The following is a 25,511-nucleotide window of genomic DNA, read 5'->3' as shown; positions in this document are numbered from 1 at the left end:
AGATTATGTAACGCACGAGAGACGATAGGAAATTCGCGATGGGAGAATACCGCAAGTTGCGAGTAGACGATCTCGAGAGGAAGTCGGTTGAAAAGAAGACGGTTATGCTTGACACAGTGGCATTTTCTTCTGAAAACGCAGAGAGAGAGAGGAGGGGGCGTCAAAGTGACTGTAAACAAGACACGCGCGCAGATAGTCGGCAGGTTGCTCGGCTCGTTTTTCACACGAGGAATGTCCGAATTCTCGAATTTCGATACGAATGGGTGTCCCTTACCGATGGGTTCAAATAGGTCACCGCGAAATTCTTCCCGCATTCCGACAAAGCCAACTAAGTAGCTCGTATCGCCGTGCAAAGCGGCAGAACTCGAGTAACGCTGCCCAATGTCGACACACGCCGAGTCGTCTCGGCGATTCTCTCGCATCGCCAAGGGACGATCCCAGACTCGTGCATTGCGCGAAACACGAGCTGTCGTCGAACGTATCGCCGACGAATGCGTCGAAAGTGTCGCGAATATTATCGGAGTTGCATCGATTCCGGTTTCGAGTCTCGCAGACGGTGCTGCATTTCGATGAGAAGAATGCCGCCGAAGATGGTAATTTCCGACGTCGGGACGCGGCTCCGTCCCGGTTCGCCCAACGACAAACTCCTCGCGCGCATTCCCCGCGTGATGGAGAAAATATATTTCGTTAGCGCTACATCCATTTACATGCTCGTCGCGGGGTGAGAGAGAGAGAGAAAGAGAGAAGCCTCCGCGCGCACGGCTCGTCTACATATCGATTAATTCAGCGGCCGCTTCGATGGATTGCGCCTCGGACAGTTGGTCTATCTGTCAAACGCTACCGAGTTATCGAATGCAAACATTCGTTCTCCGTCAGCCTGTCAAATGAGTTTCGAGGGGCCTCGTATTTATCGGAGCCTCGCTGGTAGCCTCGCGCGCAGAATACGCGCCTACCTGCAAAGGGAGAGAGAGAGACACGTTCTGCCTGACGACGATCGTTAATATGGAAATCAATGTCAATGTCGGACGTCTAACCGCGAATGATCCACACCTGTTATTTAGTCACGATGGACGAGTGAAATTTCCTTTCTCTCTCTCTCTCTCTCGTCGTCTTAAGGCCGCTGCTGAGGATTCGCGCGTGGAGTTATAACGTTATCGGATATTCATCGAGATCTCGCGCCGTGTGTCTCGTGCGCGAATGCCGGAAGCGACGAGAGAGCAATCTGGGAGATAGAGAAAGGACGAGAGGAAGAAAGAGGGCAGACTCGTGTGCTCTCTCGTGGTGTCGGGATGAAAACCTATCCTTCGCATGAGCCGGTCGTCGCTATTCCTTCCGCCTTGTGAGAATCACGTCCCCCGCACTTTTATCGCTACAACGGCGGAATCATGGATATCTCAGCTCCATTTAGGGATCGACGAGAGTGTCAGTCAGTCTCTCGTTACAAAGTCGACGAAAGAGTGCTCCGTCGTTAATTGGTAACGAGAGCCCGCCGGGTTTCTCTCGTCGGCTTTCGATCGTCTTCGAGTGTAACGCTACACGGACAACGACGACCTAAAATATCTCGCGCACTGCTGACTCTCTTTAAGAATGCCCGACTTTAATCCCGGCGGTGAGAATCTCTCCTCCACGAAAATCGAATTTTTATCCCCCGCCCCGCCGCTCGTCTTCTCTGATCATCGATCTTTTCCCTTTTTCTTGGATTTGCGAGTGTGAGTAAAAGTGAAAAATATAGTCTTAGCTTCTTCACGGATAAAAGTAAGCGCGGCTGGTTTTGATCGAACATACGTGAATTTTTCTAAGGAGAAGAGGAGTCTCCTAATAAAAAATCTACCTTGACAATATGACACATTTAAACTTCTTCCTTGAACCCCTAATTCTACAGATTAAATTTCAATGCTACCTCCAACAACCTATTTTGACGCTGAAACAGCGAAAACGGAAATTTTATACATCGTCAGGGTCAAAGTAAGGACGATATTATATTATTAGAATCGAAGTTCAATCTATTTTACTATTTTAATTCCTACTACGTTGTAGAACTAAAGGTTTAATATAAAACCAAAGCTTCGAATCGGACGTCCGCGAAGAAATCCGGGAAGAAACGATTGTTTTCCGAAATGTGTAAAAATTATCGTGAAAAGAGAACACGGACGTCTCACACGGGGAAGTCGTTTTTAAACGGCTCGGGGAGGAGACGCGAGGCACGATCGGAAGTGTCTCTCTCCGAAAAGTGCGCGGAGCTTTCGGTACTCGTGGATCCATTTGGATGTCCAGAGCGCCGCGCGCGCGAGTCTCGCGTTTCAGTGTCCACAAAAGGCACGTCGTGCATACCGCCCGTCGGCCAACAATGCGCGCGTTCTCCGTGCGACTTGTGTCAACAGGCGTCCGTCTCCTACGTGGATTTCCGTCCGTCGCACGCGCCACTCCACCGCGAGGGCCGATCGTTAGTCGTCCGGTATCGATCCAGAATACGAGAAAGCGTGGCTGGTGGACAGCGCCGAGGATTTTAGTTAAACAAATAAGCGGACCTCCGCCGGCCTCCGAAACACGCGGAGCGAGAGAGACCGGAGACGACGAGCGAATACGTCTCTCGTCTACATCTTTCGAATTCGATTTCGCGGGACTTATCGCCGCCCCTTGCAAAGTAAACAACGGAAAACCCCCGCCGCGTTCTTCGAGGGAGAGCGCCCGGCTTCGTTCGTTCGTTCGCTCGCGATCGAGCTTCCTCGAGTTCCGTTTCGCGTTAAATTACGAAATGACGAACTTTATCGGGGGAGGGGAGCGCGAAGGGAATAGACTCGGTCGGAGTAACGTCGCGTTTCTACTCTTACCAAACTTGACGATTTATCCGCCGCCGATGACTGCGAAAGAGAACAATCGAAATTGAATACTCGACGATTGATCGTTGCGCCCGTCGTTCGCAGATCGCAGAAATCTTTTTTTCCAGCTTGACGTTATCGCCTCGGGATCGTTTATCGTTTCGCTGATTATCCCCGTGCGTAACCCGAGGTTAAACATATTCATCATTAATCTGATCTTTCTCCGCGACGGAGCGTTTCCAAGTATTTTTCTACACCGCTACTGTGTCCACGGTCCGACAGTTATCGACAATGTATTGTATCGGTCGACCGGTCGCTCGCGATTAGCATTTTAATAAACTTCCATTGTTAAACGTTGCCCTCTCTCGTCCGCACGCGCGTGTTATTTATACGTGTTACCCATTATGCCCTTTTTCTGCGAATTTTTTACGAATCTCATCGCTTCATGCCCGCGTCACCCCCGTGTTACACGCGTGTAAAACGAGGATGATGTAACGTCGTTTCTCGAGAGGAGAGTCAACGGTGTTATACCTGCCGACGAGAACTTGCCGAATCGCGATCGACGTAACGCGATAATTACTACGATGACTCGGCGAAAGAGGAATCTGCCTCGCGAGCGAAGGATGCGTCCGTGACGCGGAGCGAGAAATCTCCGACTTCTGTCACCTATCTAATACCTAATTGGAATTCGAAAAATCGAGACGTAGGTTTGCTCTCCGTCGTTACGCAGCATTATTGCGCCCCGAAGCGACGCCAACCGGCTGGAGGTAGCGAGAGGGGGGAGGGGGGAAGAGGAGAAGGGTGTCCGACGTAAGGCGAAGGCGCGCGACGTCGGTGGCCGGATAGACCGTCGGAGAAACGTCAATTTATTTAACGAGCTCCTGCACGCGCGTTGTTCGCCCACCATCGGGATCCGCCTTTCGTGTATTGGCAGAAGTTACACCGAAACACATTCCGTCCCGTCAGCCGCATATTCATTGTTCACGACGGCCGCTGACGAGGATAACGCCGTGCACGAGCGGCACAATGATTTACAAGTCCGGCACAATTCGTTACTATGTAACAGCGCGACAGGTAATCGCGTACAGATGCGAAAATCTATAAGTTTCCAGAATCGAAAAAATGACGGGGGAGACGGGGGGGGGGAGAAGAGATTAGATTTAACGCGAAAAATGATGAAATACTCGAAACAAGTACAATATAACCGATTGGATTCTCCACTAAGAACGTGGCTGATCGGTGGCTTCTCTCGCGATCTTCAGTGTTTGACCGGAGGAGATACAGGAAGTCGGCCGTTGCGAATACAGGCCATGCTCGCGATAACCAGGCACCGGATATCCGCGTAATGAGAGAGGGATAAAAATACATACAGCGCGCGCCGCCAGCGAAAATACGGTATTGCTTACGTTCGACGAGCGTAAACGCGAACGAAGGCGGCCGGGAGCGGCCCCGCCGGATTTCTTCCTCTGGCACGGCGGAGCCCCGGGGTAAACAAATTTGACGGTATTTGTTCCTGCGCTCGAGTGGTATTTCTTTCTCGCCCTCGACTCCACTGACGGCTCCGAGAACACGTTCTCACAGACATAATAATTCGGGTACCTCATCTTGGACCTCCCGCGCTCGCGGTGACGTAGCACTTTGCGCGCCTAAATCGTTCTCTTTGTCCGCGGCCAGACGCGTTCGTTCCTGACAGCCCTTCGCCAACTGACAAGGGATGGACCGTGCTCGCTCGCTCGTTCATCGGGTTTCGGTAGCTCGAATTCGGAGAGAGAGAGAGAGAGAGAGGCCGCGTCATCCTCGTGGATCCGACGCGGAACCGCTTGAGTATTCCACTTTTGCTGCTCGCGCGCGGTCTACACGGGTTGCGCGCGGATGACCCGATCGTGTGTCTCTCGAATGTACATTGAAGGAGACACGGAAGAATCACTCCACGTTCGTTTATCAATGCGACCGCATCGATTCGAGCGGAAAACACCGTTTTCCAAGGAAGATCCGTTATTGTTCATCAACGTTTCGACCGCCGGATCTTTCTTCTCTCCGCGAATCAGACTTCCGAAGAACGTTCTCACAGATTGACGTTACGTTACGTAATCTTACTTTAGAGATGAGGAAAATTTGGCGAATATAGAAATTTGTAACGGAAAAATAAGTTTCGTTCGCTTCTGTCGGTCGCACTCCCCTCGGAAGGCAACTCAGGTACGGAGAGGAAAGTTTGGTTGAATTAACGTGACAGAACGAACGAACTAAACGCGTTCTCGTCACGAACGAACTTTTTCCAAAGGAAGCAGAATTTCTAGTCCCGATTGTGAACTAAATTCGGTTCTTAAGATCAGAAATTCTGTCTTCTTCAATCAAAAAATATTCAATCCATTCATTCATTGTTACGTTAATTTAACCAATCTTTTTTCCCCCATGAGGGTTAAGAATGTTAAGCCGTTTAAAAGTCGTCGATCCCACTGTATCCATTAAAGTGGCAGGCCGAGAAAAANGGGGGGGGGGGGGGGGGGGGGAGAGAGGTTAATTAAGCCTAGAGATAAGTCTGCGGGTCAAGAGAAGAGCGCGAAGTATCATTTCCGGTTTGCTCAATATGTTTTGCAGTCTCGCGGCTGATGGGTGCCGCGGCGGCGGGCGCCGGGACCAACATGGCCGGCTGTTCGGTGGGCCAGTCGATGGGCGACGTGACCAAGTCGTCGGGAATGGGGGTCGGCGTCGGCGTCGGGGTCGGCATGGGCGTCGGTGCGATGCAGTTCCCCCTCGCCCAAAGACGGAAGAGACGTGTGCTGTTCACCCAGGCCCAGGTATACGAGCTCGAAAGGCGATTCAAGCAACAGAAGTACCTCAGCGCACCCGAACGAGAGCACCTAGCGTCCCTAATTCACTTAACGCCTACTCAGGTATGTAATCAGTGCCGGGGTGTGCCAGCTATTCTCGAATAATCAGGCGGAACGACCGGCCGAGGTATCCGGAGGAGAGACCTTCTCTCCCTGATCGCGCGCGAGCGATTAGGGCTCCGATTCTCACCGACGGAAGTCGTGAGACGACGATTGGTCGTCAAGGAAGGTTCGCTTCGCGACTTCACGACTATCTGAAATGATTTCCCGTGCTATGTATCTTCCTGAATATAGAATATAGGTTGTTTTCTTCCGTTTGTCGCTGAAAACAAATCCGCATTTTACGTCACCATCGCTGCCAGTACGTTTCGGAACGCACCGGTGCGACAACCGTTCGATGAAATCGACTCGCCCACCCGCGCGCATATAACATATACGTGGTTCATACCAGACGTACACCGCCATGGCGAAGATTAATCGCTGAAAGGAGATTAATTGCAGAAGGCCGGATATGGTGGGTGTACGCGCGGGGGTGTAACCGCGTCGTCTCTCTCGGCCGATCGATTCGCGTGGGAGCGGGCGGCGTTACCGGGCCCGTTAATATAGAATTTCGAAAACGGCTGGGAAAAAAAGTCGGCGGACGTGCGTACACAAATCGAACGTTATTGCAGCCGCGAAAGTTTCTATTTTAAAAGCGCCCTCCTCGTACCCCGAATGCGAGAGGGTCAATCGCGCGGCTCGAATCGCAGCCGCTCGACTGCGCGAGTATCGTGAACGAATTTCAAAATACAACACGCGCCGACCTCAAGCGTTTCGATTCACTTCGGTTCCTCCGTGATGGAACAAGGCCGCGTTTTTTCCTTTCCTTTCTTTCTATGGACGCGGTACATCGTTGGGCAGAAACAGTGAGACGAATTATATCGACAGACGTAAATAATAATAATAATAATAATAATAACAACAACAACATTACTTTATTGGGAGCCGATTGCTCGACGACGCCGCGCGCAGTAGAGTCGCCGTCGTCGTTCAACCTCGGCGGGCCAGGCTGGCCGATAAGGCATACGTCAATTTTAACGAGCGTATTCATTTCCATTGGACAGACAGGTCTGGCCGGCTCGACGTGCGGCGCGGCGCGCATCAGTCTGGCAACAATAAATAATTGTTGCGTGGCTCATTGGCCGCATCCTGCGTCCGTGCGCACGTAACGGCGGCGAATCTCCCCCTCGGCTACGGTCTATCGTTTCGTCTACCGTTCGTCTCTCCGTCTGCGGCTCAATTTACTTATCAGCCCCTTCGAAAGCGAGCGTTCGGGAATTGTCTCCGTTTGCCATCGCGGCGGAATGTCTCGATTCGAGACGGACGACGTCGACTCAACTCGCATGAGTTTCCCGTTTATTTTCTTTCTTTTTGATTTCTCGGCTACCCGACGATCGTTCGCTTACGATCGAACGAATCCAGTGGGTCTGTTCTGTTCACTTTTGGCGACGGTGTCGTGGTCGTTACGTTGTCGTCGCGCGAGTGCAATATGCGCACCGAGAGAACAATACGTTGGCATTTGTGACACTGTAATCATCGTGGTGAAAGAATCGTAGGAGTATCATTTTTCTAAGTAAATGTTACTATAGAGTCAATGATTATAATGTTACATGCATATTGTTGCCGCTACTTCTGGGGTGAAAATCATAAAACGGATATAACTGAGACCGAAAATAACGATAATTCTTCTCAGTGCGACAGATTGAGCTGCGCAACGGCAGTGCAACGAAAACAACAACGTAACGATAACGACAGTGTCGTTGAAAGTTACAGAATTGACTTACGGACAGAATTGACTTACAGAATCTTATTCTGGGCGCATAGCGCACGTTAAGCGTGCCTTTCTGATTCCGAGTTTCTGTTTTACTCCTATGAACGCTCCTTCAGCCTGAGAGTCGGAAAGGTGTATTTAGCGATCGCTGTGTCCAAGTTCGATGATCGCAAGATCGGAAGCGAAACGTGTAATTGGTGTTCTCCGCGATGGCAGTATAACGCTTTCCGTCCGTACGAGCGACATCCGTCCGATCGGAAGCAGTGTAAGCGGAGTGCTTCCTTAAACCGGAAGTCGAGCGCGCGCTCTCTCGGAGCACTCTCGGAGCGTCGCCGACGAATCGATTCCGAGTCGAGCACGGAAGTCGGCGAAGAGGCCTGATTGCAATCAGCCGGGATTTTCGCGCGCGCGCGCGCCCGGGCCGAATGCCGCGCACGAACCGTACTACCTACATAAGTTTCGATAACGAGTTCGCCGACGAGAGGGCACTCCAACGACCGCCAAAAACGCGTGCGGGAGCGATAACGGAGAACGGGGAATCACGCGGCGCCGCTTCTTCCCCGCATGCGTGCGATCGCACTTCCGCACTTCTCCCGGCGCACGGGGTATGTCGATAACAACGACATGCGCGCACGTACACACTGAGAGAAAACTATTTATTATTTGTAACATACTCTAATCATTATAATAACTAATTATAATAACTAATGAAATATATTGTACGATATATTTTTAGATATATATACTTTTCTACGGGAGAACAATTGTAATTTCTCTCAGTACACATTGAGTCGTATCTCTCTGAAGCGTGTAACTTATTTCTCGCAGTTCTACAATGGTATTACTTAAGAGGATTTAAACTGGGAAATTCTAATATGACATAATCTTATGTAGTGAAGACTGTCAAGCTGTAAAACACACCAAATGTGCCGGGCAAACATAAATAATCGCGTCTACATTTCCGCGCCGTACACTGGCCAGCATGATAAGCTCACCGCACTAAGTTACACCACTTTAGAGCCTCTAAGAAAAGCAAACATTACGCGCTCTAGAAGGCTGTTATCACTTCACGTGTTAAGGCTGTTGCACCTGCGTGGATATCGCCGGTGATCGAACGCACTTCCTTCCACGTCCTTCGAGACGTGCACGCGGCCGGACTCTGATCAGACGGTCCTTCCTCGAGACATCACCCCCGGCCACGAGACTCGGCCAAGAGCGTAGAAAAATGGCGACACACGACGCGTTTATCTCGTCGCGCTTCTCTCGCCGCACGCGTCGGCTGATCATCTTCCGTCCCTCCGCGCGTATCCTCTCTGTCTCTCTCTCTCCCTCCCTCCCTCCCTCTCGTTGTCCACCACCACCTCCACCTAGTAGTAGTACCCCTTCGCCCCCTCGCGTGTCTCTTTGGCACGGGCACAAGCAGATGGGTCCCTCCATTTTGCGTTCGCATTGTTACTCTCCAAGTACCCGGCCCCCCTTTCGCGCGCTCGCAAGCGAGAGAGCGCGGCGCGGTGTGTTACAATGCCCGGCCACTCCTGGCATTGTTACCGGTATTGTTATTATTATCGCTACTGTTGCCGGTTGCGGCCGAGTGGCGAATGGGAAAGCAGAGGGCCGATGAGCCAGCTGCTGCGTCGAGTGCTGCATTAGAGGCAAATTACACTCCTCCCGCCCGCCTAGCTAGCTTTCATCCTACTCCCCTTCTCCCTGTCTCTCTCTCTCTCTCCCTCTCCTCATTTTCGAAAAGTCTCGATCTGCCGAGTCACACGTGCGAAGGCTCGTCGTCGTTCGGAACGCTCTCGCAATGGTTATCGATATCACGGGTGATTGGGCGCGTTTGATGCATCAAACTGATCGAGAATATTATAGTTATTTTCGGCATCGAGCCTTTTTTTTGTTTTAACCTCAAAAATAGTCAGGATGGGGGGCGTTTTTCTAGTAAGTGTTACTACTATAGTGTCAGCGATGATAGCCTTACGTGTACGTTGCTACTACTAAAAAATATCTTTAGCGCCGAAAATAGCTATAATTTTCTATCAGCGATCTACATGGGAAAGCGCAGAGCGCCACGTTTCTCGACCTTTCCTTCTGCGATTTCTTTTTCCTTTAAATACACGGAATTTCGACTAACCGTCCGTCCCCCCACGGTGCGCTTCGGCGTCTTAATTAACGCACCGCCGGCGCGCGTTCTCATCGCGCGTACTAAATTTCTCCGATTTCTTTTTCTCCCTCTTTTCCTCCCGATACCGCCGCCCCCGCCGTTTAATTAATTTCCCTTTGCGCGGCGGAGCTCTCTCGCGATTTAACGAGGGCGGAAATCGCGTTATAATTCGCCGCGATTCGTTTAAAAACCGCGACTGTTGCCCGGACGGATTTAAAAGTAAAGTTCCGGACTGCACAGCGCGATTCCGCGCGGGGGAAACTTTATTCTAGCGCCGCGCGCGCTTTATAAGCGGGGCTTCCCCTCGTTCTATCTTCGCCTCCCGCGATAGCAGTAACTGGTACTCGGTAATTTTCATTCTCCACCACGTAACGCTTTATACTCCAGCACCGCTAACGGCACGAAGTATTTCGGTTATATTTATTAACACACTTTCGACGTCGCTTTCGAGCGATTCAATACGATAAATTCGCGCGTAACAAAGTACATTTTCGTGTCGATCTCGCTCGCTCGCACTCTGTACCGTATTAATTGCAACACCGATGCAGAGCGAGCGAGCGAGAACGTCGAACAGACGAATTTTTCCTCTCTTTCTCTCCTCCTCTTCGTCCATGCCCGCCCTCTCAATTTTAAACCGCCATCTTCCGGTATCGCTCGGTTACACTAGCGAAGGCACACGAACGTTCGCCGCGCGTTTTGCACACATAAACATGCGCGTGTGGTCGTGAAGAACGTGAAAATGTAGGAATTAAAACTGAAATAAAAGCGCGAGAGAGACCGGTGGCGAGAGGGAGGAAAGAACGCAAAGAGGAAGGGGGCGGGAGATCGCGGCCGATTCAGCTCTACGCGGATAATAATCATAATAATGGGTTTGCGTACCACCGTGTTCTCTCCCCCACCGGCCCTTCCATCCCTCCGCGCTGCAGTCGCAACCCCCAGCGCTCGCTCGCGCACCCCGCGAGGGATCGAAAGCCGGGGAGCGGGCTCAATGCCGTGCAAACACGTCGCGCTACCACCGCTGTCGAGACCCATCGACGAGAGAGGAGGTACGAGACGATCGACAGCGCGCGCCGGCCGCCGACCGTCGTGATCCTTTGACACGATAACGGAGAAACGCCGCCATTATTACCGCAGGTGTTTACTCGAGCCACTGTGACCAATTATCTTTTTACTCTCCTTCGTTTTCTTCCTTGCCTTGCTTTTTCTTCTTCTACGCGCCGATATATCGCTTCGTCCGTTGCTCTCGGAGCGTGAGATCCGCGAAAGCCCTCCGAATCTCCCGGCGCGGTTAAAAGGGCTCGAGGTCTACTCTAGATTCCGTTTCTCCGAATCCGTTTAATAAACAAACCCTCGACGATAGAATAAACGTTCGACAGTAACTCTGGCGTCTCGGTAACAGAGGAGCAGCCTCGCACGGCTCTCTGCGCTGCGTTCTCGGGCGCGGTGAATGTAAGTGGGGAATAGAAGTAACGGGAAAAGTGCGACCTGTTTATTGCATTTGTTCTCGCGAATTTGATCTTTTCTAATATTTCCAATCATCGAGCGCTCTCTCTCTCTCTCTCTCTCCCTCTTGCGCGCGCTATCTGTGGAAAAAAATTCAGATCGTTAATCGAGTTAAAATTCATCTCTCTCGCTGGATGAAACGTGAACTACAAAATTGCGTTCGATTCAAGTGATTTTCGCTCGACGCTACTGTCTTTTGCTTTTTTTTTGTTTTGTTTTACCGGCGGACTTAATCTTCGCGAAAAGGTGGCTCGCGCGCGCGCGCTGGCACATCCTGTGCGGCGGCAATTTCTTGATTGTCAAATGCGCGCGGTTAATTGAACGTCCTGCAACGCGTGCGCGCATCTCTCGAGTGCACTCACGGCACCCTCGCGCCCATAATAACGCACACATGAATATGTCGCCGGCTTTTGTGGCTCGCGTGTCGCCGCGACGTCTACAGTCGGGCAGCATGTGGCCGACATAATTACACTCCTTTCTCCGGTTCTTCGTATCGCTCGTGCGGGAAGTACCTGCCCATGGATGCGTTACAGGTCGGCCTGAGGCCGGGCGTTGCTGCCGTAAAAATCACTCCAAATTTCGTTCCATCAAGTTTCGACTGTCGCAATTTGAACATCTCAGACGAAGCTTCTAACGTTGCGCGACTTTCCGAAAATTCCCAATTCCTCGCGCTTGCGGGGCAGACCGCTTTTTCTGCTTCGTCCTGTAGCGAGGGCGAATTCTTTGTGGCCTCGGATGCATGCTCCAGGTACCTAGCCGCGCGCCGAGGGTGCATATATTCGGACTGCAAACACACCGCGGCGACTTCCCCTAACAGCGCTCTATCGCATCACCACTCGTCGGCCGAACGAAAAGACGTTAAAATTAAAAAGCTGACAAAAAGCGCGATCTGGCTGTTGATGGAGATTTAGCGCCTCTCTCGCGATTCCCATCGGCTCCCTCGCGACGCGACGGATGCGCAATAACGCGTTCATTCCGCTGAACGAAAAATTCGTTTCTCTTTATGGACTGAGAGAGAGAGAGAGAGAGAGGGAGATCCCTGGTTTCCAGACATTGCGGCCGGGTAATCGGTAAGTCATCCCCGGCCGATGGCATTGAGTTAAAACAACAAGAGGGAGGCGTGACTCGTGTTTGCCCTCAGGCTACCACTCAGCAGGGTCAACACGAGACAATTAACAGCCCTAATCATAATTTGACGTTAGTTGATCCCGGTATTCGCAAGTTCACCGTTGCGTGATGGTGTGCTCTCTCTCTCTCTCTCTGTGCACGAGCGCGCGTGCACATGCACACACACACACACGTTTGCGCTTCAATAGCCGAACGTATTTCCATCGTCGGGCTAGAACAATCGCGGGATAACGACGCCGTGATGCGGCGCTTTCATTGCGTGGTGCGCGTCAATCGTTTGGCGATTACGCCGCGGTAACGAGTACCACGAAATCATGAGACACGCCGTACACCGTCGCGGAACTGTAACCGGATGACAATCGAAAATTCACCTGCGTCGCCTCGTGATCGGCGGGGAAACCGTAATGATACTTCTTGCGACGAAACGCTTCCCGAGAAATTAATCCTGATAGTACAGAGAGAGAAAAAAAAGTGCTAGCTTCAAGTAAATAATCACTGCAATACTCCGTAAATTTTTACTTGGACTAAGTATAATAAATATTTTATTTGGACAATTACATAACGCGATATAACAAATTCAATTCGCACGACGCCAATCGCGAGTCAATGGACACGAGCTAACAGATATATGCGCCACGAGTTTACCATATTTATTTACCGTATCTCCGGTTATTTAAATCGCACGGTTGAGCTTTGAAATAATCAATGAAGATTAGTATGGCAGTGAACGCGTTAAAGCACCAAGCGCTCACGGAAAAGAGGACATTACCTGTCCATATAACACAATTGAAATTTAGTTACCAGACCTAACTTTTCGCAGTGGGAACCAAAGACTAGATACAGGGAAAAATTAGCCAAGTTAACTGAATTTCAGTTGTATTATACGGACAGCTAATTTTTATCTATGAGCGCTAATTCTTTTTTCCGTGCTGGGGGTTTCTCACGGACTCCCCTTCCTCACCGTTTTTTCCTCCATAAGAAAATCGTCCCGATGAGACAAGCCGTAAAAAAAAATCGTTGTTTTCGTCGCGATTACACGAGTCGTGGCTGTGACGTCAGCAGACGCCCGTCGAGTCGCGTCGTCGCGAACCCCAATCACCAGCACCCACTGCTTGAAGGCCGCACGGGGCCGAGGTACGGGCCATCACCGAGCGGATAATCCGACCGAAGGTTGATGTCGAGTGAAATTGCTCGAGAAGCCTGTTGTACTACCTACCCACCTAGCGAGAGGGCGGCCGGTGGTCGTCGTTGTTTCGCGTCAACCCCCGATGTTCGCGACGTAATGACGTTACGCTAACTTGATCAATCGTCCACTCTAGTCGCCCCCCTCCCCCCCCGTCTACCTACGAGCTGCGATTCTGTCGAGCAGAGGCTAACAGATACTCGATGCTACCCGAACGCGTGTCGACGCGCGCTCATCCACGTTCACGCACGCACGCATGCACGCACGCATGCACGCACGCACCGTGCGATCGCGCACCTTCGCCACGGAGGCGTGCCGCCTACTCGGCAGATTTATCGGCGCTTAATGGGCCAACTAACGTCAAACGGCGACAGGCGGCGGGTTATTTACGACTCGATTTGATGGATTTCTTAATCGGGTAATCGCGCGCGCGCGTCGATACGCGGCAACGTCGTTCGTTAACGGCGCGATACACGGCACCTGTTGCGAACGGCAGAATCACAGCGACCGGTGTCGTCCTCGACGAGTCCTCGAATTCGTCTCGAAGATCTACCCTGCGTCCTGAGAGTGTAAGCCGACACTCGATCCGCGCGTGGCGCCTTCGAGATCGACTCGGGGAATCGATGATACCTGAGAGAAGAGAGAGAGAGAGAGAGAAGTTCGTTTAGGCTCGCTTCCGCCAATTAGTCGGGAAGTGTGCAGACAGGTTCTTCGTTGAAGTTTCTGAAAAGGAGGCTGCGTGTCGTTCGCCTTTCACGCGGCCGCCGCCGTCGGCGGCATTTCATTTACCTGCCTGAACGAGAGTAAACCGCGAGTTAATCGGAAATTATAGTCAAGCTACCGTCTCCTTCGGTAAATTTCGAGCCGATCCCGTGGGATTTTTCGCTGGGGCGCGATTGCGGTAAATCACACGGAGTCCGGAGTATATCTGTGTGAGAGTAACAGTCGCCTTTCCCAATATTTCTGCAATTTTCATCTCTCAGCGTGCGAGACTGATGATCAAGCGCTGAAAGTTTAATGATCAACTACTACGACTACACGGGGAAAATATTGTAAGTAAAAATTGCCATGCAAATTTTTTAACGTCGGGCCATGCCGGAATTATAACTCAAATGATGATGTACACTGTAATCTTTAGTGACGTGCTTCATTGTACGCATCGCTAAAGGTTAAAACGCACATCATAATTCCAGTTATAATCCCGGTATGGTCCAGCATTACAAAATTTGCGTGGTAATTTTTACCGGAACATTTTCTCCGTGCAGAGACAGAGATGCAGAAAACGGCAGGAAGAAAATGGTCGTTGCGGAGGGGAGAGAATTGACAGAAATTTTTCCAGCGAGGCTTACTTCGAGGCGATCGGAAAAATATATTGGTCTCGTTTGACACCATTAGCCTTGAACTTTACGTTCATGCTTCTTTCTCGCGCGCGCACACACACAAACATACGCACACCCATATCCAGTTATATATCCTTATCTCGTTTAACTTTCCCTGTTTACACACCGCATCTCTTGCCGGGAGTGACAGACAAACGGACTGACGGACGCGTCGGCTCCCTTGAAATAACAATTCGCTCCGCCGTCGGCTCGACTCCGGCGCGTCCCGTTTTCATCGTCGGATCTATCTCTCGCGAGCGCGCAACCTTCGGACCTTTATTCGCGCTCAAGGTACCTTTTATTCGCGGGTTCAAGGCACAAGGTGCGATAACAATGCGCGAATTGCGCGTCCGTTCAATTTCACCTTTCAGCTTTGGTCTACCCGTTCTCGCGAGAAAAATCAGGAACGATCGTTGGTTCGAGAATTCAGTAACGAATTGAAATTTCGTCCAAGCGACGTCGGTTCGATCTCGACGTTCAGTTTCATTCCAAATCGCTCTTGCGAGAAACATCGGGAGCAACGATTAATTAATTCGGCGATTAATTCGCGAATTCAAAAATCGAACAAATTAAAATTTTGCGCAAGCGACGTTGATTCAGTTTCGCCTCTCGGTTTCGATTCAAATAGTTTCTCGGAGGAGCGATTAATGGATTCGGTGATTAATTCAAGAATTCGGCAGCGAATTGAAACGCCGAGCCGAAAAGTCGTACGTTACGTACCCCAATCGCGTACACACGGCCGGTGTAAGTTCACGCGCAGAGGTAAACGACTATTTGTAGATCACTCCAAGTCAGCGCGGAGAGTGTGCGCGCCGAAACTCGACAAGCTTCGACGAGTGGATTATCGGTAGAAAAGGAATTAACGAACGGTAACGGCGAAAGAGTACTTCCCTCGTCTAGTACCTCTTCGTGGCTTTTAGATAAGGTCTCTCGCCCCCCCCCCCTCCCTACGTACCGGCCGCACCACAAAGCGTGCGTAAAAACTCACGCGGCGATGCGGGAGGGGCCGCGAGTGCTTCCTTCGTGCGCAGTAATGTTCCTTAAGACGGATTTGCGTGGCTTTTTTTACGCTTTTAACGATGGTTCTGAGTAAATCGAAGAAAATAATACGAAAAACATTATGTACAGCAAACGATACAAGCCTGAAGAAACGCGGCTAGAACAATGTGATAACGAAGAGAACGAGATAATCGATCTTCGAGTCACGCACCAGTGACGAAACGACAACCGGTGACCGCCCACGCCCGAGGTGACGGTTCTTCGACCCCGGAGGGGTGGAAGGTATTTTTCGAGGGTGGCCGGCTATCCCGCTAATATTCAAAGAATTAGACAGACGGTGGCGAGTCCTCGAGACACGCTCGGCTGGACGCTTCCCCTTAAAGTGCTTTCGTTGCATTCCCGGCGCACGCAGCTACGACAATGGGGTTACACCCGCCTCGGGAACACGAGGCTGCAACGCACAACAGCCACTCGACGAGGAGGTTACACGCGGCAACATATGCACTCGCCGCAATCGCGGTCCGTAATGCGAGCGATAAAAATCGGCCGCCGCGGAACGGCCGACCGGACGAAAAGAGAAATCCGATAATCGCCGAACCGCGAAACTTTGGTGGAAATTAATCCGCCAGACGCCATTATTACGGTGGATATGGTAGGATTATTTTCAAACGGCTCGAAATCTCTCAATCTCTCGGTTATAGCCAGCAAGAATAAGGGAAGTTCATTCTATCCGAAATTTTCGCATATAATCCAAACTTCAATATTTCCACTCGCTAAATTTACTTCGCATTTGAACAAAATTCAGAGAAATCGAAAAAAATCCGCGGAAAAAGAGGGGAAAAACCTGCTTTTCTCTTAAACTATAAAATAAATTTATCTTGAGAAAAACCTGACAGTCGAAAGGTTATATTCTAAAATGCCACGAATTCTTCTATGCATTTATAAATATTGCTTGTTATCAGGTATCACATCTACTTTAGTCAGCATGATAAGTGTCACGCCGATAAACTTGGGTCTAGTGCCGACGAATCTGTGGCGTGGCGAATTTTAGTTTCCGGTAAGAGCAGTCGCGCGCGCGATCAGGGTCGCGCGAGAATGCTTTTACGGCAATTGAACTAAGCGATCGCGGGGAGGAGAGGAGGCTGCGCAACCGTGCGGACGAAATCGGGATCGACATCTGCTTATGACAGGGAAGCGTTATAATCCGTGTGCTGCACGCATATTATGCGCGGCACACCAGAGGCGACCTGATCGCATCTGCATTCTCGACCAACCGCGAAAACAATGGGCCACATCCTGTCGACTGATTGAATTCTTAACTGGGGGTCGGTGTCGTTGTACGTGTGCCGAATAATCTCGAGTTTCTTGCATTTTGGAAGCGAAAACCGATAAGCCGGGTCTCAGTTGTGAATTCTTTTTTTTTTTCGGTCTTCGAATTTCCATGTTTGTGTTTCTATTTGAAACACAATCGAGGATGTTCGAAGAATGACAAGCGATGGTCCAATTAAGGCAGTAATGACCGTTTCAACGCTGTTACCTCGCTTCTTGTCTTTTTTATTACACCGTTCATCACGTATGATACTTTGTTGTTCCTCATACAATTATCATTGTTGATATTATTATTATATCTCGCGAAAGGTTAATCTTCTCTCGATACTTTCACTGAGATAAGTTTCAGTGCCATATCGCGCGAATTTATCGTGAAATCTGCAAACAAATCGAACGAAATGTCACGAATTCGTAAAAGCGGACATGATAAAGAAACAATAAAAGTATGCGATCGTGAGATCGGCGATCTCAAGGAGCGACGGGCGTAAAATATCAAGGGGCGAGATTCACGAAAACGACTTCCTAAATACCAAACACAAACTGCCATCGAGTAATCTAACAAGATTGTTTTCGCAGAGCGAGGCTCGCGCGAAATTCAGTGACAGAGAGCGGAAGTTCCCGGCGATTTTCCTCCTTTCTTTTTTTCACCGGCGCGCGACGTAAAATTCGTATTATCTCCTTCTCTCCCAGCGTCCCAGCGCAAAGTGAACGACGCGTTAAATCCCTCTCGAAGAAATAACACAGACTTCTAACCGTGAATTACGGATTTAGGGGATCGGGAATGGCTCGGAGGTTGAAAAGTGCGCCTGACAAAGCGGCTTCTCGCCGCCGCCGCCGTCGCAGCCTCTGGAAAAACATTCGCCGGCCTACCTGGCCAACATAGTTCGCGCACGAAACGTGTCACCCGATTTATACCGACGTAAGAGCGACTCAATGCCGTCGATTTTCGGCTTTGGTCGCGGAACTGTTATTCGTCGAGCGTCCCAGACAGCGCGTGCTTCGTCCTATCCGCTACGTAGAAGCGTCCACGAACTCGCGTGTACATTGAGAGAAAAGAATGATTGTTGCCATTAAAATCATGTCCGGCGCCAACTACATTTTTCAACATATTCACTTTTTAAAATAACGCAAGGATTTGGGTGGATCGTTTGTGACATAAAATTGTCTACTATATAGCGAGCTGAATGAATTTAGACTGCATTACGCGGCTACTGACTGTATCGAATCTTACTCTGGACGCATAGCGAACGCTGAAGGTGCCATTCTCATTCCAACTTCCTCTTTTCTCATGTGAGCGTCACGTGCGTAACGTTATTTCAGCTTAAGCCATGGGTTTAGCGCTCGCTGCGCGTCCAGAAATACTCTCAGATATCGGCGTGATGCTCAAGGCGAAGACTCAATTGTTGCGTTTCGTGTGTGCAGGTGAAGATATGGTTCCAGAACCACCGGTACAAGTGCAAGAGGCAAGCGAAAGAGAAAGCGATGGCCGAGCAGAATGCCCAAAATCAGGTAATTGCGCGCACTCCGACGTCTATCGCGAGCCGCTTCGCGCGTAACGTCGCAATTTGCGCGACGGTACGACATTTTAATGACTGCTATTACACTCAGCGAGCCGATAAACGCACCGTATGTTAATACGTCATTTGTGTACACCCGACACACATGCGTCACGCGATTTATACGCGGAGAGAGAACTTTGCATCAGAAATCACCATGGAATTTTCTAATCGAGGAACGTATCATGTCGACAGGCAGCCTTAATTTATTATCCTTTCGTTTCATACGTATTATTTATATTTTCAGAGAAACCGAAGTCTAATCTTAATATTATTATTATTATTTCGATTTATTTATGCGAAGAATCCCCTTCGTGCAGTAGATATAATTAGTAATTCAATACATAATAAAAAGAAACGAGAGAAAGAGGAATATAAACATAGTGCGTGACCCTCGCTTGAGTCTCTTTAGGGGTAATAATGTTTGAGTGATTTCGATCAGTGCGGTTATTCCGCAACTTTCGCCGACAATATCGCTAAGCGTCACTCAACTGCGATCACACCTGCGTAACAACGACAACGTTGTTGCGAAAATTTGCAGAATAAGCGCGCCCAGGTCGCAAATGTGTACGGGAATATTTTCCTCGATCGCGACATTTTCGTGCGTCGAGCACGCGTGATTTTCCTGTACACGGCATCGAGATGCCGGCGCTCGTCTCTCGATCGTTCCGGCGGTTTTTAAAACAATGACTCCCCGTGCTCGACGCGGATGCGCCGTCGCGTCCGCCGATTCGAAATGAAATGGCTTTCAATGAGAAATATCACGGAAGCCGCATAAATCCTCGCATTCGCATCATATTTCGTTTCGAGAGTGCCACTCGAGCTCCCGAAGCGATTTTGCATTTATTTTGTTATGTCATTTGGGAGAGGGAGATCGCGTCGTCGACGCGAACGATAAAATTGCCCGCGTCGAGCACGTAATCACGCCTGTCGCGTTTTAACAGCGGCTCAAAAATTTAGCGCGAGATTACCGTGTAAAATATTCGTACGTAGTGTAGGTGCACAGAGGATTTGCGCGCCGTTGAAATCCGGAGCAATCTCGCGCCGGAGCTGAAAATCGCGCCGCTCGCGAAGTGCAAAGTTCATCGGCGGTGACGGACCGGGATATATTTGATTCGCGCGTCATCCGTGTCGAATTATACGATCGCAAGGACGTGCCTTCTCTCTCGGGGGAAACGTGGCGATATATTAACGGGCGAAAATTGTCGACGCCAGCCGAGCGAGCGAGCGGGCGTTTTTAAATAACAAGAGAGCCGCGCGATCGCCGAGATACCGCGGCCGCGACTTCGAAACGTGCCGTGTCTCTAGGATCTGCCGGTAACGCCGCGCTCGAATACCAATTGTTCTCACCCTCCGCCCGGCGGGGAATATTATTAGAAAGAGGCGTCCGCGATCGCGGCGATACACGCGGATTCCACCGAATACATTAGGACGCGACGTGTATGCGCCGTCACGAAGACCGAAGGCGCGCATTAAACCGACGAATCGCGCACGGAAGAAAAGAAAATGCTGTCGGATCAATGAAATTTCCAACAGCACGCCTAATTGGAGTGAATCTTCTTCATTCAATAGCAATATCACTGAAACTCATTCAATAGCAATATCACTAAATACTTTAATTTTTTAACGAATTGCATTGTATTTTCTCTCTCTCTCTCTCTCTGTGTGTGTGATATAAACATCTTACAAATACCTTAAGTAGTACGATTTCGGCGCCTCACCCCCTATATCGGAGCGGAGGTGGGCGATTAGATTAGCGCAAGAGCGACGGACGTCGCGGTGCCGCGCGATGATCCATCGTTATAAAAAGTGAAATTCGTCACTTCGTTATCGCTTTAGGGAGATAATATTCCTCGTGGAAATAACGTGGACAAGTGTCACTCTCGGTGCAGCTCGAGCGCACCGATATAAGCGGATTTTCGTTGCGCACTTTTGCGCGTCGAGAGAGAGAGAGAGAGAGAGAGACGCGCAGGATCGCGGCGGGGACTATCGAAATTCGATTGAAAATATAGTTTAGTGCCGGGAGCGAGCGAGAGCGCGAGGCCGCGCGAGTCAAAACATACACACACACACACGCACACTCCGTCCCCGCGGAACGGCCGCTCGATTTCGGACGATTTCGCTAAACCGTCGTCGTGCGGTGTTAGAAACCGTTAGAGCTCGCGGCCCGGCGAACTTCATGCGCTTATCGATTATCCAGAGACGCGTCCTCGGAGAGTGAAAACGAAACACCCGGACCCGATGAAACGTCCGCGCGATTTTAACGTGTCACCGTCACCCGCCGAAAATGCGGAGATTTTAATATCGACGCCGGGAGTACCGAGAGGTAGATAGAGGTACGTGCATTTTAGACGCTTTATAGATGCATTTAGAGAGAGAGAGAGATGAAGGGTGTCGAGCTTCCGCAAAAAATCGTCGTCAGGCATCAGAGATCCTCCGACTCGAGCGAAGTCCGCGCGCTACGACGGACTTCGTTCGAGATCGAGAAGATATCGAGGGGAGAAGCCGCCTCCATTGAGATGGAGTTCAATAAGCGACAATAAAGACTCGATGTTGCGTCGCGGTACAGCCCGTAAACAGCTTCACAGTGTGTCTCTAATATGGCGCTGAAAGCAATCTGGCGGGCCGATCTGCGAGAGAGCGAACGCAGATCCTTCCGCTCGGTATAGCCGCCCTATAATTTAGTCGTTAGTTTCTCGTGCTTCCGTGGACACGTTTGCATCGCGTACATGTCCTCCCTTCTTTCCATCGTTCGACGCCCGCTCGATCGACCCGTATTGTTGCCTCCGGAGTGGCTGCGATTTATTTCGGCTCTCCCTTTCATCGCCGGCGCGCGGAAGGAGAGACGGTCGCGGAAATTCCCTCTGTCGCTTCTCTCGATGTCCGATGATGCGACCCATCGCGGCTAATTTCACGCTGCACGGCGGGAAAATTCGATCGTTACGCGGGCAAAGGTGAAGAAGGACGAGAAAGAGGAGGAGGAGGAGGCGCGCGAAGACGACGCGGCCAACGGCACCGCGACGATCTCGACGGCGTGCTGGTAGTCTACGCTGAGATTTTCTCCCCTTTTTTTTCATTTTATTCCATTTCCACCCTTCATGGCGGTAAAAAATTTCAAGTACCGGTGTGAGCGAGCGAACACGAGAGAGGGACGAAGAAGGGCGAAAGGAGGAAAGTGGAGAAGGAAAGAGAATGCAAACCGAGAGAGAGAGAGGGGGGGGGAAGAGAGGGGGGAACGGGAAGAGAAAGGTGAGCGAGAGGAGAACAAGGGGAGAAGAGAAAAGAGAAATCCTACAGGGGAGTACCGAAACGGGCTCTCGAGGGCCGGTCGCCATCTTGCCGTGCAGTACAGTCACGCGCAGCATCTGGACGCGAATCGCGGACTAATAGGGCTATGCGAAATATAATAAAATAGCATTTCGACGGCGGAAATTCAACGCGCAAAGTCGGAATAATAGTCGGCGGGAAGCGATCGATTTTGCGATCGGTTTGCTCGCCGCTGGTTTTGCAGCGCGCAACTCTGGTTACCAGTACGCCATTCGTGCATCGGCACGGTATTGATTTAATCTCAGCCGCTCGACGAGCGTATAGTCACTGACCTTCGACCTTGTCGCTGTTATCGAGAGAAACGAGTGTACGATTGATAGATTAATGATCACGATAATCGTGCCGCGCCGATTACTGCAGCGGTGAACGCGCTGTTTCATCTGTAATTTTATCGTCGCTCTTTGAAACGCGCGTTGCGACCAAATTAAAAAAAAAAGGAGGGAAAATAAATTGCGAAGCGGTCGAGAGAGAATCAAAGGGGTCGCTCCGAGAATACTCGAAAGGGATATTTTGCGTTGATAAATAAATAAATGAAAATAAATTAATTGAAATACGTATTCGCGACATACCATCGGCCGTCGAAGTTCATCAGGGATGAGAGAGAGAGAGAGAGAGAGAAAGAGGGAGAAAACGACTCTGTTCAGTGTATCTTCGAAGTTGCGCCGAACGAAATTGTCCTTCTCGGAGCACGAATTTTCAGTAAACGAGAAAAGAAGAAAGCTAAAAGTTACCTTCATCACGCTGAGCAAAATTACCTTTCCGACAGCAGAAATTTCCAATAAATAAGAAAGAAAGAGAGTCGAAGATGACATTTATCACGCTGAGCGAGATTACTTTGCCGAGAGCACGAATTTATAGTGAACAGGAAAGGAGACGAACCCGAAGTTTCATTCGCACGAGTAGCGACGAAAGGCTTATAAACTCCAAGATTCCAGGCGTTACGGCGACGTCCGTAGGGATGCCGTCGGGGAGAAAGCCTCAACGTTCTCGCCGACGCGAGTAATTAACCGAGAGCTGTCTCGCGCATCGCCGATACTGTGATACCGCGACTCTCTCTTTCTCTCTCTCTCTCTCTCTCTCTTCAGTCTCCGCGGTCTCCAGTCGAACAAAGAAAACGCGGAAGGGACATTAAAAGATTTCTGCCGGAACCTCTCGTTTCCACGACGAATGGAATTCAACAGATCTTATAAACGCGCGCGCGCGCTTGTTTGTAAATCTAATAACGGCCCGACTTCCGTCGCGCGCGTGTAATTACACCGCGCGAAGAGACCGTCTCCCGGTCGACGCGTTCGTCTGGCCTCGTTCACTCGGCGATATCCTGGTGTCGAAGGAGACGCGAAAGTTCCGCTCCATTACGTGTGATTATCGATCATCGCGCGCCTTTTCGCGCTGTTTCTCTAGCCAGTGCGTCTATTATTAAGTCGCCCTCGTCCTCGTTATTGCTATTCATCACTTCTAGTAAATTTTATTCTGTCCCTCATTATTATTCATCGCTACAGAGATTGTCACTGTTAACACTGAGAGCAATACTTGCGATCTGGACGATGAAGTAACATTATAGGCCTTTCAGGCCTACTTCATCACGAAAAAAAAAATGTAAAAATCATGGCTTTCTGCATTTTTTTGGAATTACACACATTTATTATTGTTACCAATTTTTATTTATTATCTTTGTAGACTGGTTGCCGCCAGGAAACCAGTTATCTTATTGGATCTGATTAATAGCAGGCTGATAATAGCAAGGCATTGAGAAACTCATTTAGTTGAATCAAACTAAATTTTTGTTTGGATATGGCAAACAAATATTTTGATTATATAAGGACCAAAGTTTGGTTCTCTGAATCAGCTTTTCATTTTCGTTTCCACCAAACTTTAGTTCTTATAACCAAAATTTGTTTACCCATATCTAAACAAGATTATTTTCATTCTAATGGATTTCACTCAGTGTGGTCACATAAATCCAACTTTTTTCCCGAGTGATAGAGGAATAGAACAGCGTCTTGCACAAAATGAGAAAGAGAGGTTGAGCGAAAGAAAACGTGTGTAGACCTCGTAGACTTAATATGACACTGTCACACACATAGGATTAATATTATTATTATAATTATTTTCATCGATTTAACATATGCGCCGAGATAAATCCGGTATAAAGCCGGCGCGTCGCGTGACAGCCGAATCCGGGCCGAATCGGGCCCGGTCTTCTCTCTCAACGAAGGCGTACTCTATGCGAATCCCAACATACAGGCATTTTGGCCGGAAATCGTTTAACGCGCGTTAAAGTGGCTAAAGTGGCGTGACGCGTGACGCGCGCACGGACCGTCATGCGTTTAGCGTAATCGTCACTTTGTCAGCTTGAAGTGCACGGCATGCTCTGCACTTATGCCCTCGCAAACGGCAACGCGCACGTAAGTTCGTACCGGCCACTCGAATCAAATCGGTCGTATACCTCCCCGGCACCACTCGACACTGCGCGGATTTGCATAAAAGTATCTATTCGCGCGCGAGCGCGCTCGCGAAAAAAAATTCATTGCCCCGCATAAACCTTTTCGTCGCATTCCATTGGTCGGCCTGTATATTCCACCTCTCTTCCTCTTTTCCCTTCTCTCTCCCTCTCTCTCTCTCTCTCTCTCTCTCCTTCTCTTTTATTATTTTTTTTCCTCTATACGCGTATTCATCGCGGCAATTTTTCCATCGTGCAAACGAACGAATGAAAAAAAAAAGAGGGGAAAAAATGGAAAACGCGAAAGTTGCTATAAATCTCGTTTAGCGAGCAACATCGATATAAAGTTAATGTAAAGAGTTTTTGCCCGTTTGAACGCATGAATTTCGGAAACGGTGCGCGAGCGCGCCGGAAATAAAGCAATATAAACCCTCCCGTTGTCTCGATATCCGGAAAAAAGGCAGGCCGAAATAATTACGGTTTATCCACCGAGAAGAAAGAATGTTCGGTATTTGTGACTAATTGCACGGTGAAATAAAAATAATTCTAGTCGGGAGGCCGTTTTTGTGGTACTGCAGTGTGTTATTGACGATAACAATACTTCGTATGTAAATTGCCGTCACTATTTTTTCGTTAGAACAACAAAAATTATAGCTGACGCCGAAAATGGCTTGGATGTGCACTGTGAGATAATTCATTTTTTCTCTTCTCAATGTTCTTTCCGACATTATTTCCGACGGCAGGATCGTGTTTGAAAATCGTACAGGCGAATCTCCGCGAGAATATCTTTGACTTGATCGACAGTCGTCCGACGGACGACGCAGCAACGTGATAATCGAATAAGAGAAAATCTAAGGAATCGTCCCGCCGTAAACCACGTCACCCGATCACCGACGAGAAATCGCGATCGTCGCGCGAGCGAGCGAGCGAGCTAGTCGTACGACGTTATTTTTCAGCGCGATCGTATTATTAAATCTCCTCCCACCCGGCGAGGAGATCGAAGAGGAATGTCGTGTACCGAATGTTGATACAGCTGAGTGGTCGTC

General features: G+C 49.7%; 1 protein-coding gene across 1 annotated transcript in view; it reads left to right on the top strand.

Annotated features, from left to right (window-relative positions):
• LOC106740776 (homeobox protein Nkx-2.4-like) overlaps positions 1-25,511 on the top strand; it is a 31,666-nt gene that overhangs the window by 1,845 nt on the left and 4,310 nt on the right. The window contains exons 2-3 of the mRNA XM_014612152.1: positions 5,418-5,713; positions 18,565-18,651. Coding sequence (XP_014467638.1) covers positions 5,418-5,713; positions 18,565-18,651 — 383 coding nt within the window. The remainder of the gene's footprint in view (positions 1-5,417; positions 5,714-18,564; positions 18,652-25,511) is intronic.

Source organism: Dinoponera quadriceps, unplaced genomic scaffold, assembly GCF_001313825.1.
Source record: "Dinoponera quadriceps isolate SergipeBrazil2010 unplaced genomic scaffold, ASM131382v1 scaffold453, whole genome shotgun sequence".
In the NCBI taxonomy this organism is placed as follows: domain Eukaryota; kingdom Metazoa; phylum Arthropoda; class Insecta; order Hymenoptera; family Formicidae; genus Dinoponera; species Dinoponera quadriceps.
Note: the sequence above shows the minus strand (reverse complement) of the source record. Positions and strands in the feature narration are given on the sequence as shown.